This window comes from Quercus suber, unplaced genomic scaffold (genome assembly GCF_002906115.3).
Source record: "Quercus suber isolate HL8 unplaced genomic scaffold, Cork oak 2.0 scaffold_405, whole genome shotgun sequence".
NCBI classification, from domain to species: Eukaryota; Viridiplantae; Streptophyta; class Magnoliopsida; order Fagales; family Fagaceae; genus Quercus; species Quercus suber.
Genome location: NW_027069856.1, coordinates 627564 through 641845, shown reverse-complemented (window position 1 = coordinate 641845; position 14282 = coordinate 627564). Strand labels below are relative to the sequence as shown.

General features: G+C 37.4%; 2 protein-coding genes across 2 annotated transcripts; both read right to left on the bottom strand.

Annotated features, from left to right (window-relative positions):
- Positions 1–623: 623 nt before the first annotated feature.
- LOC112032531 (protein RMD5 homolog) lies at positions 624–1999 on the bottom strand. Its single transcript, XM_065761296.1, is given in 2 exon segments — positions 624–1273; positions 1276–1999. Coding segments are annotated over 2 exon segments (1158 nt in total). The 3' UTR covers positions 624–839.
- A 760-nt stretch (positions 2000–2759) lies between these two features.
- Positions 2760–11888, bottom strand: LOC112032532 (uncharacterized). Its single transcript, XM_065761298.1, is given in 8 exon segments — positions 2760–3320; positions 4778–4914; positions 6747–6883; positions 6995–7103; positions 7441–7531; positions 7534–7578; positions 11299–11404; positions 11542–11888. Coding segments are annotated over 8 exon segments (747 nt in total). The 5' UTR covers positions 11587–11888; the 3' UTR covers positions 2760–3243.
- Positions 11889–14282: the final 2394 nt, after the last annotated feature.

Sequence of the window (14282 nt, the reverse complement as noted above, 5' to 3'; positions counted from 1 at the left end):
TTAAAAAAAAAAAAAAAAAAAAAAAAAAAAAAAAAAAAAAAAAAAAAAAAAAAAGGAAAAGAGAGAGAAGATACCCTATAGAGGATCAAAAATATAATTTCAGAATAATCTGTCTTGCAGACCATGTAAATAGACATTTTTTGTTGGATTCCGAGAGCAGCCAATGGGGCTGCCCATGTTCTTGCTAAATGGTCTATATTACAGGACAATTGGTTCTTTTGATGTTAGCAACTGCCTCTCTTGTCTCAGTGATGTTCTAAGGATGGAGGCATGTTCGATGTCTATTATGTAATCTGTTTCTCTTAATAAAGATTTGCAGTTCATATAAAAAAAATAAAAAATAAAAGAAAAAGAATTAGGCTATGCAGTGGGCCACTACCTGGACTTTTTTCTTATCCCCCAAGCAAACTTGAGGCGCTAGGGCTTTATATCCACCAAGTGGACCTCGACTTTTTCTTAAATTGGGTAAATTGAACCATTTGATTGAAATAAGGACCACGACAACATAGGTTGCCATCCCATGATCGGCAGAGATGACATCTCTCAGGAAGCTCGGGGTTACTGGGCTTAATATACAAGCATGTCCCCTTCATGGTGTATGCTTAGCTTGTCTTCTACTACAATTTTCAGGAACTGACGTAACTTTTCATTAGCAACAGAGAAAGAATGTCTATTTACAACAAATGCATCAAAGGACAGTACATCACAACAGACCTGTCAGCTTTGGCCACCATCCCCACACACCCCTACTACACAACACAGCTAGTTTCTACACAACTTGATTCAGTTCATCACAGTGGAAGAAGAAGAGGAGTAAAACACAACCCCATGAACATATATCAGAAATGGAGTTGTTTACATTGTGCTGCTTCAATATCACTAGGACAGTAAGGGCACTTGAAAGATTTTGTGTTGTTCTTGGACATCTTCATTATAGACTGCTTGCACAGCACGTGGCCACAGGACATCAACATGGGTGGGTTATCTTCTGTTGATTGCTCCTTGGACACCGGACACACAAAGATGGAATGGAACTGAAATTCCTTGTCCAACTCCACTGGCACAGGCAACTGCTTCATAGACAGCCATTCAAGCTTCTTCCCTGCCATCACATTCATAAACTTCAAAAGCGATGGCAACCCCTGGACCCCTGCTGCTACAGTCACACTCAATGGGCTCTCATAGGAGTGCCCCAAAAGATTGCAGAACTGCCTGGTTAGCTCCTCAGCTAGTTTATCCCAATTAGTGGGTGATAGTAATGCAGAATATGGGCACGATCAAGTTTTCCAGCCCAGAGAAGACAGCCCATGAGCTTCTGGAGTTCAGCCATGTGGTTGGAAGAAAAAGGAGTTAGGTGACTTCTGGCATACTTGAGAGCTTCATCTGTGCTTCCCTTCTGGAGTATTTCTAAAAACTGCATGCTGTGAAGTCGCAGAACAAGGTCAGATCCATTTAGTTTAAGTTTTTCAGAGTTATTGGCTGCCCAATTCAGTGCTGGCCCTAAGTCCCGACTCTTTATAGCTTCAAGTATCTGATTCATTTCCAAAAATGGGGATTTCATTGCAGCAGCAGATTCCGGTTCCTCGGCCTCGCTTATGAAGCAGTCACCCAGGTCAAACAGGCCCTGCCGGTAGAAATGGCCAGCAATTATCTGGTTCACTGTGTGCACATCAAAGTCAACATTTCGATAAGCCTTAGATATATCTGAATTGAAGGATTTCTCAAGAAGCTTTGAGTACTTGCTCAGTGCTATGTTCAGCTCCTTTTGTGTGCCTTCCAGCTGACTGAGTGGAGCAATATCTTTTAGTGTGGTTCGAATATCAGAAAGGACAGTTTTATAATCAAGTTCAGACTCAGGATCATGGGCTGGCAGTATTTTCTCTAATGCCTTTTCAATTTCTTGGATAATCTGGTCAATTACTTCTTGAGTTTTTGAACAGGACAGCTTTTGTTTCTTCGCCACACGATCAAAAGCATCTTTAATGGTATTGAGCTCCATTGTCAATCACCGTATGACAAATTTGTGCCACAAAACACCTGGAAAAGAGTGACAAGGTCTCATATTTTTATAATTTGATTGCAAAGATCATGTTACATCAGAAAATGTTACTTATCATGTTACATTCATATTGAAGAAACATAGGAATAATAGCTATCTAGTTAGGGAAAAGGGTTCATACCTAATTTTTTAATTTTTTTTTTTTATTATGATATTCAAAGGAATCAACACTTAGAGAATAGAGAGGCCCCACCACAAATATCAAAATGCTCACAAATAGCATCTTTGGTGGTTACTTTGGAGATCCTAAAAACAAGATGGATTCCCAGTAAATTTAAGGTGTTTAATGAGTCTAGAATGTTGATGGGGGAAAAAATTGAATGCACAGATCAGGATCTACTTCACATAGTGCCTAAATGAGAACAACTAGCAACCTCATAAAAGTAATTCCAGCAAAATTTTACCTGTTTGAGGGCCCATAATTTATTAAACCCCAACCAATTGACTGTTTATAAGCTCAGCATCAATATGTGAGAATTAATTACCATTAAAGCATGGCTCAAGCAAATTTCAGAAGATGGAGGTAACTGCTAGATATGCAAGGACATTACCACCACAATGGAGATGAATAATGATATTCTCAATTTAATTGGAGACATTGACTATCATTTCCCCTCTCAAATGATAGTCACCATCTCCAATTAATGTCCATTTTTTTTTTTTTTTTTTTTTCTTAGTATTCAGCAAAAAGATGAAGTGGAGGCTAGTAGGGCCATATAACATGTAGGTAGCTTTGGGCAACTTCCTTTGCCAGTCCTTGAACACCCCTGATGGTTGGGCCGGGGACCACACGGAAAGCTATGTGATACAAAATGGCTTTACCTCAATGAGTAAAGGCCAAAGTAAACTTTCTTGAGGATAGCATTTCTACTTAAATCTATATATATATATATATATATATCAGACAACTCTATTCATTTCAAAAAGGAAAACATCATAGACATTGCTAATTCATCATAAGTTTTTAAAACTCATTTAAGATTTTTTTTTTTTTTAATTTTTTTTATGATTCAATTGTTATAACTAGTGGAAAAGGGGTGATTTGGTCCCCGGATCTCCTTATAAAGAAGACCAAGCAATGCCACTAAGCAACAAGGCTCTTGGCTTAAACTCATTTAAGAATAACTGGAAATACAATGTTTTGTCAAAATTACCTTCCTAATATATTCTCTTTTGACGTCTTCCTAAGATACTTTGCCTTTGGGAGAGAATATTGAAGCATTCCAAAGAGCTCCTCTTGCAACCATCACCGATGAGGCACCTGAAGAAAACCAGCATAACTTAGAAATTGTATGTATATACCATCATTAAATATAATATTCATTAGCATTGGATCCTAGATATCATGAATACAAGTTTTAAAAAGAAAAAGTCAGAAACATCCCTCAGATACACATCCATACTCCATATATACATGTAACAACAATTGGCCTGAAGGATTTGGATGACACCAAATGCTTTCTTTATCCCTGTTTTTCCTTCAAAGTGAGATCCCTTTGAATAAGCACGATTCTATCACATTGCAAGAAATGATAGCCTTTTTTTTAAAGTAATATATTTTTATTGATGACAAGATGTATAAATAAGACAGCCTAAAGAATTGCAAAAAAATGTGAATTACAATCTAAAATAGAGTTCAATGAAATCTACAACAAAGTATCACTAAGACTCAAAACATGAGACCATTCAAACAATGATCTTCAATCAAATCACCAAGGTTGCCACATCCTCAAATGTACAGTGATTCCTCTCTCCACAGTGTCCACAACAAGCATAAAGGACCTAGATTCCAAATAAATGAAGAGAGTGCCCAACCAATACCTCCAACCAAGATACAAGTACCATATCATGAAATTTAAGAATGTATTTACCACATACCAGCCACATTTCTCTAAAGTACTTTCTTGCAGTACTCTGTTTACAGGCCTACTCTTGCTAGAACTTTTCCATTATGCCCGTATCTTCCTTGTGACTGAGACTTTGTACTCTTCATGGATACAGTCACAAATATCTCATGATCACAGAATAAGCAGACTTCACAAAAGCCTACACACCAAATAAACCATAATTTACCCCCGCCAATGCTTTAAGGGATTGAACTTCTTATATGGTATGCATTTGGATAGGCTTCTTTCATCAGTTTATGAATGAGACAATAGGCAAACAACTGTAACTACCTAATTGTCACTATTTGTTTATTGTGTAAAAGTACCGTTGTACCTTGAAAAAGGTGATGATTTAAAAAGCTACAAATTACCTTTTGGTATGAAAATAGCTAAATAAGTTCATCCAATGAATGCATGGATAGATCCTCTCTCTCTCTCTCTCTCAGAATCAATAGCAGAGGAATCATCCCCAAAATGAATTTGCACAGCTGAGAAAAAAATTCTAGGATTGTTGGCTAAAGCAATACTGGTTCCAACTATAGAAGAAACCAAAACCCTTAATAATCTTAGATTTGGCTGACAAATCATGATCCAAAATGGATAACAACACGAGTTTTTAAAAACTCAACCAATTAGGCCATTAGAAATGTGAGGCATATATGATAGGAGAAAAGAAAGATAGAAAGGGCTGTGCAAGTAAGACAAAAACATCAAACAAGGATAGCAGCAGCATCTCTACTCCATGCATAATGGATCAAATTTAAGGGCTCACTGTGCAGTAAAAAATTTTTGAGGAACATCATTTACAATCAATTAAGAAACTCTTAATGACCTGCAGCATCTTTGATGCATTGAAAATCATCATACTCAAAGATGTCACCATTTGCTATAACTGGAATGGATAAGGCTGCTACAACATCAGCAATCTCACACCACTTAGCTGGATCCCTGAGCCTATCTGCTACTCTTCTGCAAATATATTGAACAGGAACACATGAATCCATTAATTAAATAAAAGAAAAACATTGATGTTTAACTATAGGTCCCAAACTCCTGAAAGAATACTGGTAACATATGAATATAAACATAGTGATGCCTTCAACACATTCAAATTGATTTCTATCAGTTCTTTAGCTTGTAAACTTGCAAAGTTGCAATGCAAATTGAGTACTCATGTTACTTATACTCTAAACACTAAAATACTAGTTTGTTATCCCTATCAACACTTCTTCTGCTTTTAAAATATTATCCCTTTTAACACTGTAGTTACAATCTTACAGTGTAATTTTGTTCTTTTTGTTTCTCTTCATGTCTCTCTCTTTAACATCTATGTCCCTCTCTTTAGCATCATTCATTAACACCCTCATGTTTCATAAAGACACTTCTTTTACAATTGCTGACACCACTTTTCCTCAACCACTCATGATTGAAGTCTTTAACTATCAAAAGCAGTTTAGAACGCTCAGGAAGTCTTCTGCCAAACAATTCCATGGTTGAAAGTTCTGCTTCCTCACCTACTATTGCATCCAACTAACACCTTTCAAAACACTTACTATTACTGCCATTAACACCAATTTCTTACTTTACAAGACTTTTCTCATAGCCTTATTAGTTTCCACAACTGCTCTTGGTTCACCTCAATTTCGTGATTCTCTAATTCTTGCACTTTTAAGCCCTCAGTTAAAACCCATTTCCAATCTAGTGGGACCTAATTCATGACTGGAACATATTCCCTTTACTGTATCAATTTCAGCACCTATAAAAGAATGCTTAGACAGTTCTGTTCTTTTCCTCCTCTTCTTTTTATAAGTAATAATAATTTTATCACTATTTCCTTCTTATTTAGTGTCTGTTTGGCAAAGATTATTTTTGCCAACTTATTTTACTATTCAACTTATTTTTGCTACTATTTATGAGTCCCACTGCACTTTTTGGTACTATTTATGGGGCCCACTGTACTATTTCAACTAAATTTTACCTTTATCTATAGTACTTTCAGCAAAAAGTTTTCAGTTTCAGCAAAATAAGCGGATCCCAAACAGACTCTTAGTACTATTTTATATCCTATGGGATTGGAGAGATGCAAAATTTATTTATTTGAATCAGAAATAGACTACAACTGTAACAGTAAATCAAGCTAACAGAAAGCTTAACCAAACCACCTATTAAAAAAAAAAAAAAAAAAAACAGAATGATTAACCAAACTAATCTTGGACAATGTACTTATTCAAAACAAAAAAAAAAAAAAAAAACAAAAACAAAAACAATCTTGGACAATGTGTTTATTTCCATAAAGGAGAAAGAAGGGAAGAAACAGAAGAGGACTACCCTTCCATCCATGTGTTTGGCTGTAAGGGATAAGAAGAAAGAAAGAAAACTAACTAGTTGACCCCACTGGAAAAATCAAAAACCAAAAAAATAAAATGAACCACAAAAAAATCTCTCCAAGTTTCATTTCTTTCCATTTTCTAGAAAGGAAGCAAAAGTGGGAAAGGAAGCAAAAGTGGCAGAGCCAAGATAAAGTGCAATGATCAACTTTTCTCCCCTCCCCTCCACTCCCCTTCAACTGAAAAGGAACTCTTCCACCTTTTTCCCTCACAGGTTTAACCAAACATGCTTGAAGGAATAAAGATTGAAAAAGTACAGGAAGTATAACAATGCATTTCAGAAGCTGATATTATGAAGAAAAAAAAAAACCTTCATGAAGGACCGCCGCAGGGGGAGGGGGGGGGTGGGAAACAACTGTTACAATGAAAGCTATAGAGGCTGGGAAAAAGAAACAGGTTAAATAAAAAAATTACCTCCCATGGACGGCAAGAGCAGAAACACCAGTTTTCTCAATTCGCCTTGCTAGTTCTACCGTATCCTGAGATGATTTTAAAAGCCGAATCTTACATGTTACTGGGGTGTCCAAGTTCCTCTTTAATGTTGTCAAAATCTGGTTTTGAAAGGAGCAAGTTGAGGAGTCAAGTACAAAAGGCAAAAGTTCTTCATTGAGAGTTGGGGAAAAGGGAAAAAAAAAACATTTGAGAGGATAAGCATTGCATACATCATGAATTAGCTCTGGTTTAGTCAATAGTGCAGCACCCATACCCCCACTAATGGAAAATGACTTAGGGCAACCCATATTGATGTCTATAGCTGCTACATCTTTACACCTAAAAGAATGAATACTGTGTCAGTAATTTAATCATTGCATCAAATAAGGGAGAAACCATTTTTATTTCCAAGGCAATCCATACTTAAGTTTCAGACAAACCATATTTTCCAAGCCCGTAAAAGTAGATAACCAACTAAAAGTAGACAGAGCTGCCCTGTAAAACATATAGCACCTAATGCAACAAAATGTTACATAGCAGACATGTAAATCAAACTAAAAAACTTATACTTTATATCCAAAATTATAGAAACAAATCTTAAATTTAGAGTTATTACTCTTTTTAAATCATCCTAATCTCATAAGATAGAAGAAAATGAAAGCCGCAATTAACTTACACCATTTGCGCAGCAGTGAGAGCTCTCACTGGATCAGAAGTGCCAATCTGAAATACCACCCAGTTTCTTTCTTCATTACAGGTTCTGAAACAACATTCTCTGTCCCCTTCTCAATAAAATCAGTGGACCCAATGTGTTCTGAGCAATATTGAAAAAAGATACATGAGTTTCTTGAAGTTGTGGAAGGCTCTCTCTCTCTCTCTCTCTCTCTCTCTCTCTGATATTCTGCCACTGTTCACATGCATTAATTTGTTTGAAAGGTAAACATAATTTTATTGAAAAAGACTACTTTGTGAAAAAAGACATGAAGCAACCTAAAAAATTACAGACGGGAAAATATCTACATATGAATAGAGTCTAAGTTCATGGATACTGTTCACATGCATTAATTGTTCACAGGTGCTGTGCACATGCAATGTTTAAGATTGTGGATCCTAAACCAAATCTTCCTCTTCCCTACAAAACTCTATTCATTCTTGAGCTCTAAGCCTTCTTTTTAAAAGTTCTGAAATCTAGCTTCACTCTTATAAATTATTCTCTTACCTATCCCCCCAAAAAATAAAGTTCTAAAACCCAGATCCACAAATCCTCCTAAACCTCTACCAACCACAAGCACACGTAGACAAATTTTTCAATCTGTCCAGCATCAGAGTGTATTTGGAATAGCAAAGTACCAAATAGAGTAGTATTTTTTGAGTGGACTAGTGTTTGGTAAAATAATTATAAACTTTTTTTTATTATAGGTAATCAGAGAACTATTATTAATGAGTAAAAAAGGAATAGTACAAGTTGTTCATGATGATGAACAACAAGAAAAAGATGAAACAAATAGCAAAACAAAAAAGAGGATAATCATGAAGTTAATCTAAGGTAAAACATAAACTCAGAGAGAGAAGAAGAATCAATAAAACCTCAACAATGAGATCACTCAAAAAAAACTACGCTGGCATAAAACCTTTAACTCATCCAATGTCTTCTCATTGTCCTCAAAAGAGTGACAATTTCGTTCCAACCAAACAATCCACATTAAGCACCCTAGAATCAAATTCCAAATGTTCAAATTATGCTTCCCAAGCCACTGACGCCAACAAGATAACAACCCCGCCACCAATCTTGGTATAACCCAATGAATACCAAAAGCCTGAAGCATAAAAGTTCATAAGGTATGTGTAATAGGACAATGAAGAAGAAGGTGGTTCACCGACTCCCCATCACAACAACATATACAACACCAATTTGTCAAAGGCAGCCTCTAAGCATGAGATTATCCAAAGTGAGAATCCGATCATGAGCAACTATCCACAAAAAGAAAGCCACTCGCTTAGGAATCTTTGGTTTCCAAACACCCTTCCAAGGAAACAAAAAATTCAAAGTACCCCAAATTGCTTGGTAGTAAGACCAGGTGTCAAACTTACCATCACCTTTGAGCCGCCAACAAAGAGTATCTCTCCTATCACCCCGAGGAATACGAGTTTGGATAAACTAAAGTAGAGAATAAGATGCAACTAGCTCCTAATCTTCAAAAGCTCTATAAAACCTTAAATCCCACACTCTAACAGTACCCCCTTCCAGAATCCACAAAACCTCAGAGATACAAGCATCCTTGGTAGCTGAACACACATAGAGCTTAGGATAGAGATCTTTTAGGGTATTATCACCAATCCACCTATCATGCTAGAAGCGGATACGAGTGCCTTCACCCACTACAAAAGACAGATGCTTAGAAAAGTTCTCCCACCCTTCATGAATGCTTCTCCAAAGGCCACATCATGAGTCCTCCTGCAAACTTTCGTACTCCACCCCTCTTGACCCTCACCATATTTTGTGGAGATAACTCTCTGCCAAAGGTGGGTAACTTCATGACCATATCTCCACAGTCATTTCCCTAATAAAACTTGATTAAACGACACCACACTTCCTATCCCCAAACCACCCAATTCAACGGGTAAACACACCTTTTCCCAAGCCACCAAAGGATATTTGAAACTCCCATAAGAAGAAACCCAAAGAAAATTCCTCTGAATACTTTTCAATCTAGCAGCCACAATTTTAGGAATAGTAAAAAGAGATAAAAAGTACATTGGAAGACTTGAAAGAGTGCTCTTTAGTAATGTGAGCCTACCACCCCTAGATAAATAGAGACACTTCCACCTTGATAGTTTCTTCTCCATCTTCCCTAAAATAGGATTCCAAATCGAAGCTGTCTTAAAAGAAGTTCCCAACGGCATCCCCAAATATTTCATAGGCAAACTCCCCACTCTACATTGAAGAATATTAGCCAGTGCATCTAGATTATTCACCTCCCCAATAAGGACAGTCTCACTTTTTCTAATATTGACCTTCAAACCCGTAAAAGCCTGGAAACAAGACAACGCCAACCTTATGAACAGCATCTGTTCCCTAGAGGCATCACAAATTAAGATAGTGTCATCAGCAAACAACAAATGGGAAATACGCACACCAACAGAATTCACTGCTCCCACATGAAAACCCCGAATAAGATTACTCTCCTCTGTCCTCTTCAAAAATCTGCTTAAAACCTCTATTATCAAGAGAAACAAAAGCGGGGATAATGGGTCTCCTTGTCTCAACCCATGAGAGCTTCCAAAAAAAACCTTCAGGTGATCCATTTACCAGGACTAAAAAATGGACAGAAGTAACACAAGCCTTAATCCACCCCCTCCATTTCAACCCAAAACCCATCCGGCCCAACAGATAAAACAAGGCCTCCCAGTTCACATTGTCTTATGTTTTTTCAATATCAAGCTTGCAAGCCACACCCGGTAACTGGCTCTTTAGCCTACTATCTAGGCATTCATTTGCAATGAGCAATGAATCCAGAATCTACCTTCCGCCAACAAACGAATTTTGAGTCTCAAAGATGAGATTATCCAAAACCGCCCTCAACTTGTTAGCCAACACCTTGGATAGCAACTTGTACAAACTACCCACCAAACTAATAGGGCGAAAGTCCTTCATGTTAATGGCATTACACTTCTTAGGAATTAAAGTGAGAAACGAAGCATTCATAGACCATTCAAACACAGAGTGCCGATGAAAATAATCAAAAAAATCCATGACATCCTTTTCCACAACACTCCAACATTTGTGAAAGAAAGCCATGGTGAAACCATTAGGACCAGGGGCTTTATCACCCTCCACCTCCCTTAAGACCTAGATGACTTCCTCCTTCATGAACTCCTTCTCTAAGGACAACATCTCATCCTCTTCAATGCATGCAAAATCTAACTCATCCATAGTAGGGCGCCCTAACCCAGTTTCCTCATACAAACCGGATAGAAGAGAACTAACTGAGAGCGCACATTAGACTCATCCTCATAAAGAACACCATCCACCTCAATCCTCTTAATTTGATTAGCATTTCTATGTGAATTTGCTAATCTATGAAAGAAGCGAGTATTATTATCTCCCTCCTTCACATACAAAGCCCAAGGTTTTTATAACTATTTAGTTGATTTTATGACCCATTACAAAGTTATTTAATCAGAACTTCCCTTTGATTAATAAAATTCCCTATTACTTACTAAAAGAATTTATATTTTCCTTTCTATTAGTAAGCACTCAAGCAAGTTTTACTTCTGATCTTTCCAGTTTCCACATAAGATTAATTTAAGCCATTAGAAACAAGCAAATTATGATTCCATTATAATTAAAATTTTGATTTTAATATAAAATATTAAGAGCCTTGTAACTTAACTTTTACTTCTCAAAAAAAAATTTGATTTTAATTATCACAAGAATTTCCTAGAACAAAAGCAATTAAAAATTTGATCAATGAATAGCTGAATTTGAAATCGAAACCATGAATTCTATGTATTGTAAGAAGAATAGCGTTACCATTGACTCTTCGCTCGCATTTGACAAACTTATGGTCAATAATCTCTTCCCCGTATGTGATATCTGCGCCATAATGAGCAGCTAGTAACCTTAACGGTAGCGTTCCCTAACGAAAAACACTCCTCCTAATTAAATAAATTTCAAAAAAAAAAAAAATTGAACACAAAAAGAGCTTTCTCTCTCACTTTGAGTTTTCTCGGTAACCAAACAAAGAAAAAGAGTTTAAAGAGTTGGAGAACTTACAACGCGAACCATTGCAGCGAGGATGAGTTTGTTGTCGTAGTCCATCTTCGTCGGGCTCGGCTCGGCCGCCGGCGGCTGAGATCGGAGAACCGGGCTTGACCTTGACTGCCTTCAACTTTCAACTTTCAACGTTCCTCAACGAAGTAAAGCGTAAAATTAATTTGCAAATTCATGTATCAAAGATTTTTAAGGGAAAGCATGGGCTGGACTTGCTTTGGGTTATTGTGTCGACTATGAAATTAATACTTCCGGCCCAGTTCATACAATTTGTGACTTTTTAATCAAAGGGTATAGAATGGGCCCATTTCTGACAAAAAAGCCCAAATCATGTATTATGGTGTTTGAACCATTTTTAACGTGGTTTAATATGTTTACATTAACTCAACTAACAAAATCTTTTACCCACTCAATAGTTTGTAAGTGATAACAAGAGTTTCTCTTCCAAAAACCTCTTAGTGTCTTGGCTTTTTTGATAAAGAGCAATTATCAAGAATAAATGTCATAGCCTCATAGGTTAAAAATATATATAAAAAAAAAAAAAAAAAAACTTTTTAAGAAAGTTTCAACCTATGGTGTTCGCTTCTGATAATAACTATACATGCCTAATATCCCACACCAGACTGGACCTGGTATTTGGGCTCACAATTTACTTATTCAATGGGTTTTAGGTATCCTACAATGGGTAGCTCCTAGACAGGTTCAATGAAAGGCTTTATGCAAAAGCTAATTTCTCTTTTTTCTCTTTCAAAGCTCTCTCTTGTGTGCTCGGTTATTCGCTCAATCTTACCTCTCAATTGTCTAACCCCCTTTTCATTGTTTCTTCTGATATTTATAGCTTAAGGATAATGGTAGAGTCATGATTGCTTTCTAGTTCCACTCGAGTGGCTAGCGCCCAATTTAATTATTCCTGACAAGGAATATGCTCCATTGGAAAAAGGAGTTAGTTCATTAGGACAGGTGCTGGCCATCGAAAGCTCTCAGTAGCGAAGTCTCCCAAGGCACTCCCAGTTTGCCGAGGTGTAGTTTTGCATTATTAGTATCATGTACAAAACTCCCAAATAATGGGTTGATGCCTTCAAGCCACTTAATGGTTATCCATGAGAGATGGTGGGCTCATAGCTGGGAACTGTTCATAGGCCCATTCAAGTTTAGGCCTAGGGGAAATGGGCCCCTTGCCGTATACCATACAATTGCCCTTCCTTGTTTCTTTCCCGATGCCTAGGGACAAATCAAGGACCTACATCACCCCATGAACTGTTCCTTGGGGATGCAAACTGTCAGTCATTAAATGAAGACGGGACAACAACTAATTTTTTGGAAAAACACTATGATAGCTTGTCACATCTAGCAATAATTATAACCTGACAGTTCGTGAACCAAGGGCACGCATGTGGAGGTTACAAAAAGTAATTCGAAAAGGTTTTTCTGCCCCAATCTTCATTAATTGTTTCTTCCCTATAAATTATAACCCTCCTTTAGTTAGACAATTTTTTTCATTTCTTCATCTTTCTGAGTTCTTCACTACCGAGCATATATTCTCTCACTGAGCATAGATTCTCCCACCGAAAGCACATTGCCTAGAGCCCACAGTAAGTTCCCTTGCTCACTCCTTGCCTTTTTTTAGTTACCTTTTCTTTTTTACGAGCATTAAAAATGGGTTTTTCTCACCTTCTTCAAACTGAGGCTGCCTTAGCTAATTTTAGGGCTAGGTTTGCCATCACCCCAAATGTAAATATAGCATATTGTCATGAAGATAGTATCACTTTTGAGTCCTCAAGTGGTGTTCTTCCTTTAATGTCTATTTTAAGGGGTGGAATTAGGTTTCCTATAGATCCCTTAATACTTAGGACACTTAGATTTTATGGATTATGTCCCGATCAACTTCCACCTAATTTCTACCAAGTAGTAAGCTGCATTAGCCGGCTAAACCACTTATACGGGCTGTATCTAGACCAGCACGATATAAATTACATGTATAGTTTGTGTGGTAAGGAGAGCTCGAGATATTATCTAAAATTTAAAGATACACGGGTGCAACTAATATCATGCCTCCCCGAATCGAATAAAAACTCGACTAAAGAGTTTGTTCGGGTGAGCGATAATTGGCACACCAATAAGCTCACTTTCCCAACTTCACCCCTAGATATTGGTTGGTATCGTTCATATCAGACTTATTTTTATCGTGCATTACTTTACAACTCATTTGTAATCACCTTGTCATTTGTTTATATACTTATAATTTTTATTCACGGTGATGCAAACGGTAAAAAGTTCAAGCCAAACGTCAACGCCGTACACATGCATGACCTAAACTTTTTGCTCAAGTTAGAAATCTTCATACACTACGATAACCAATTGCGAGCTTCCCATCTCATCCTCAGGTGCACTCCTATATATACAAGTTATCAGGACTCCGGGCAAGCCCTGATTGTTGGTAGTTCCCTGTTGTCCTACATTGACGTCCGGCACCGAGGGTTCTTACCTCCAGGTTTGACAGTAGGTGAAGCTCGTAACCTTGGTCCCCGGTTAATCAGAGTGGGTTCCCTAGTTCCAGTGAGAGACGAATCTACTGACGCTGTCTTTCATGGTCACGCCAAGCATATACCAGTTGAGCAGGCCATTGAAGGAGCTTAGGTTGCTGAGCAAGTGGAAGCTGAATCAGTTGACTCCTCGGGGGCCGAGGCCAAAGATCCGGGTGAAGCAATGGTGGTACGCTGCAACATGACTACTGATTGGTTCCT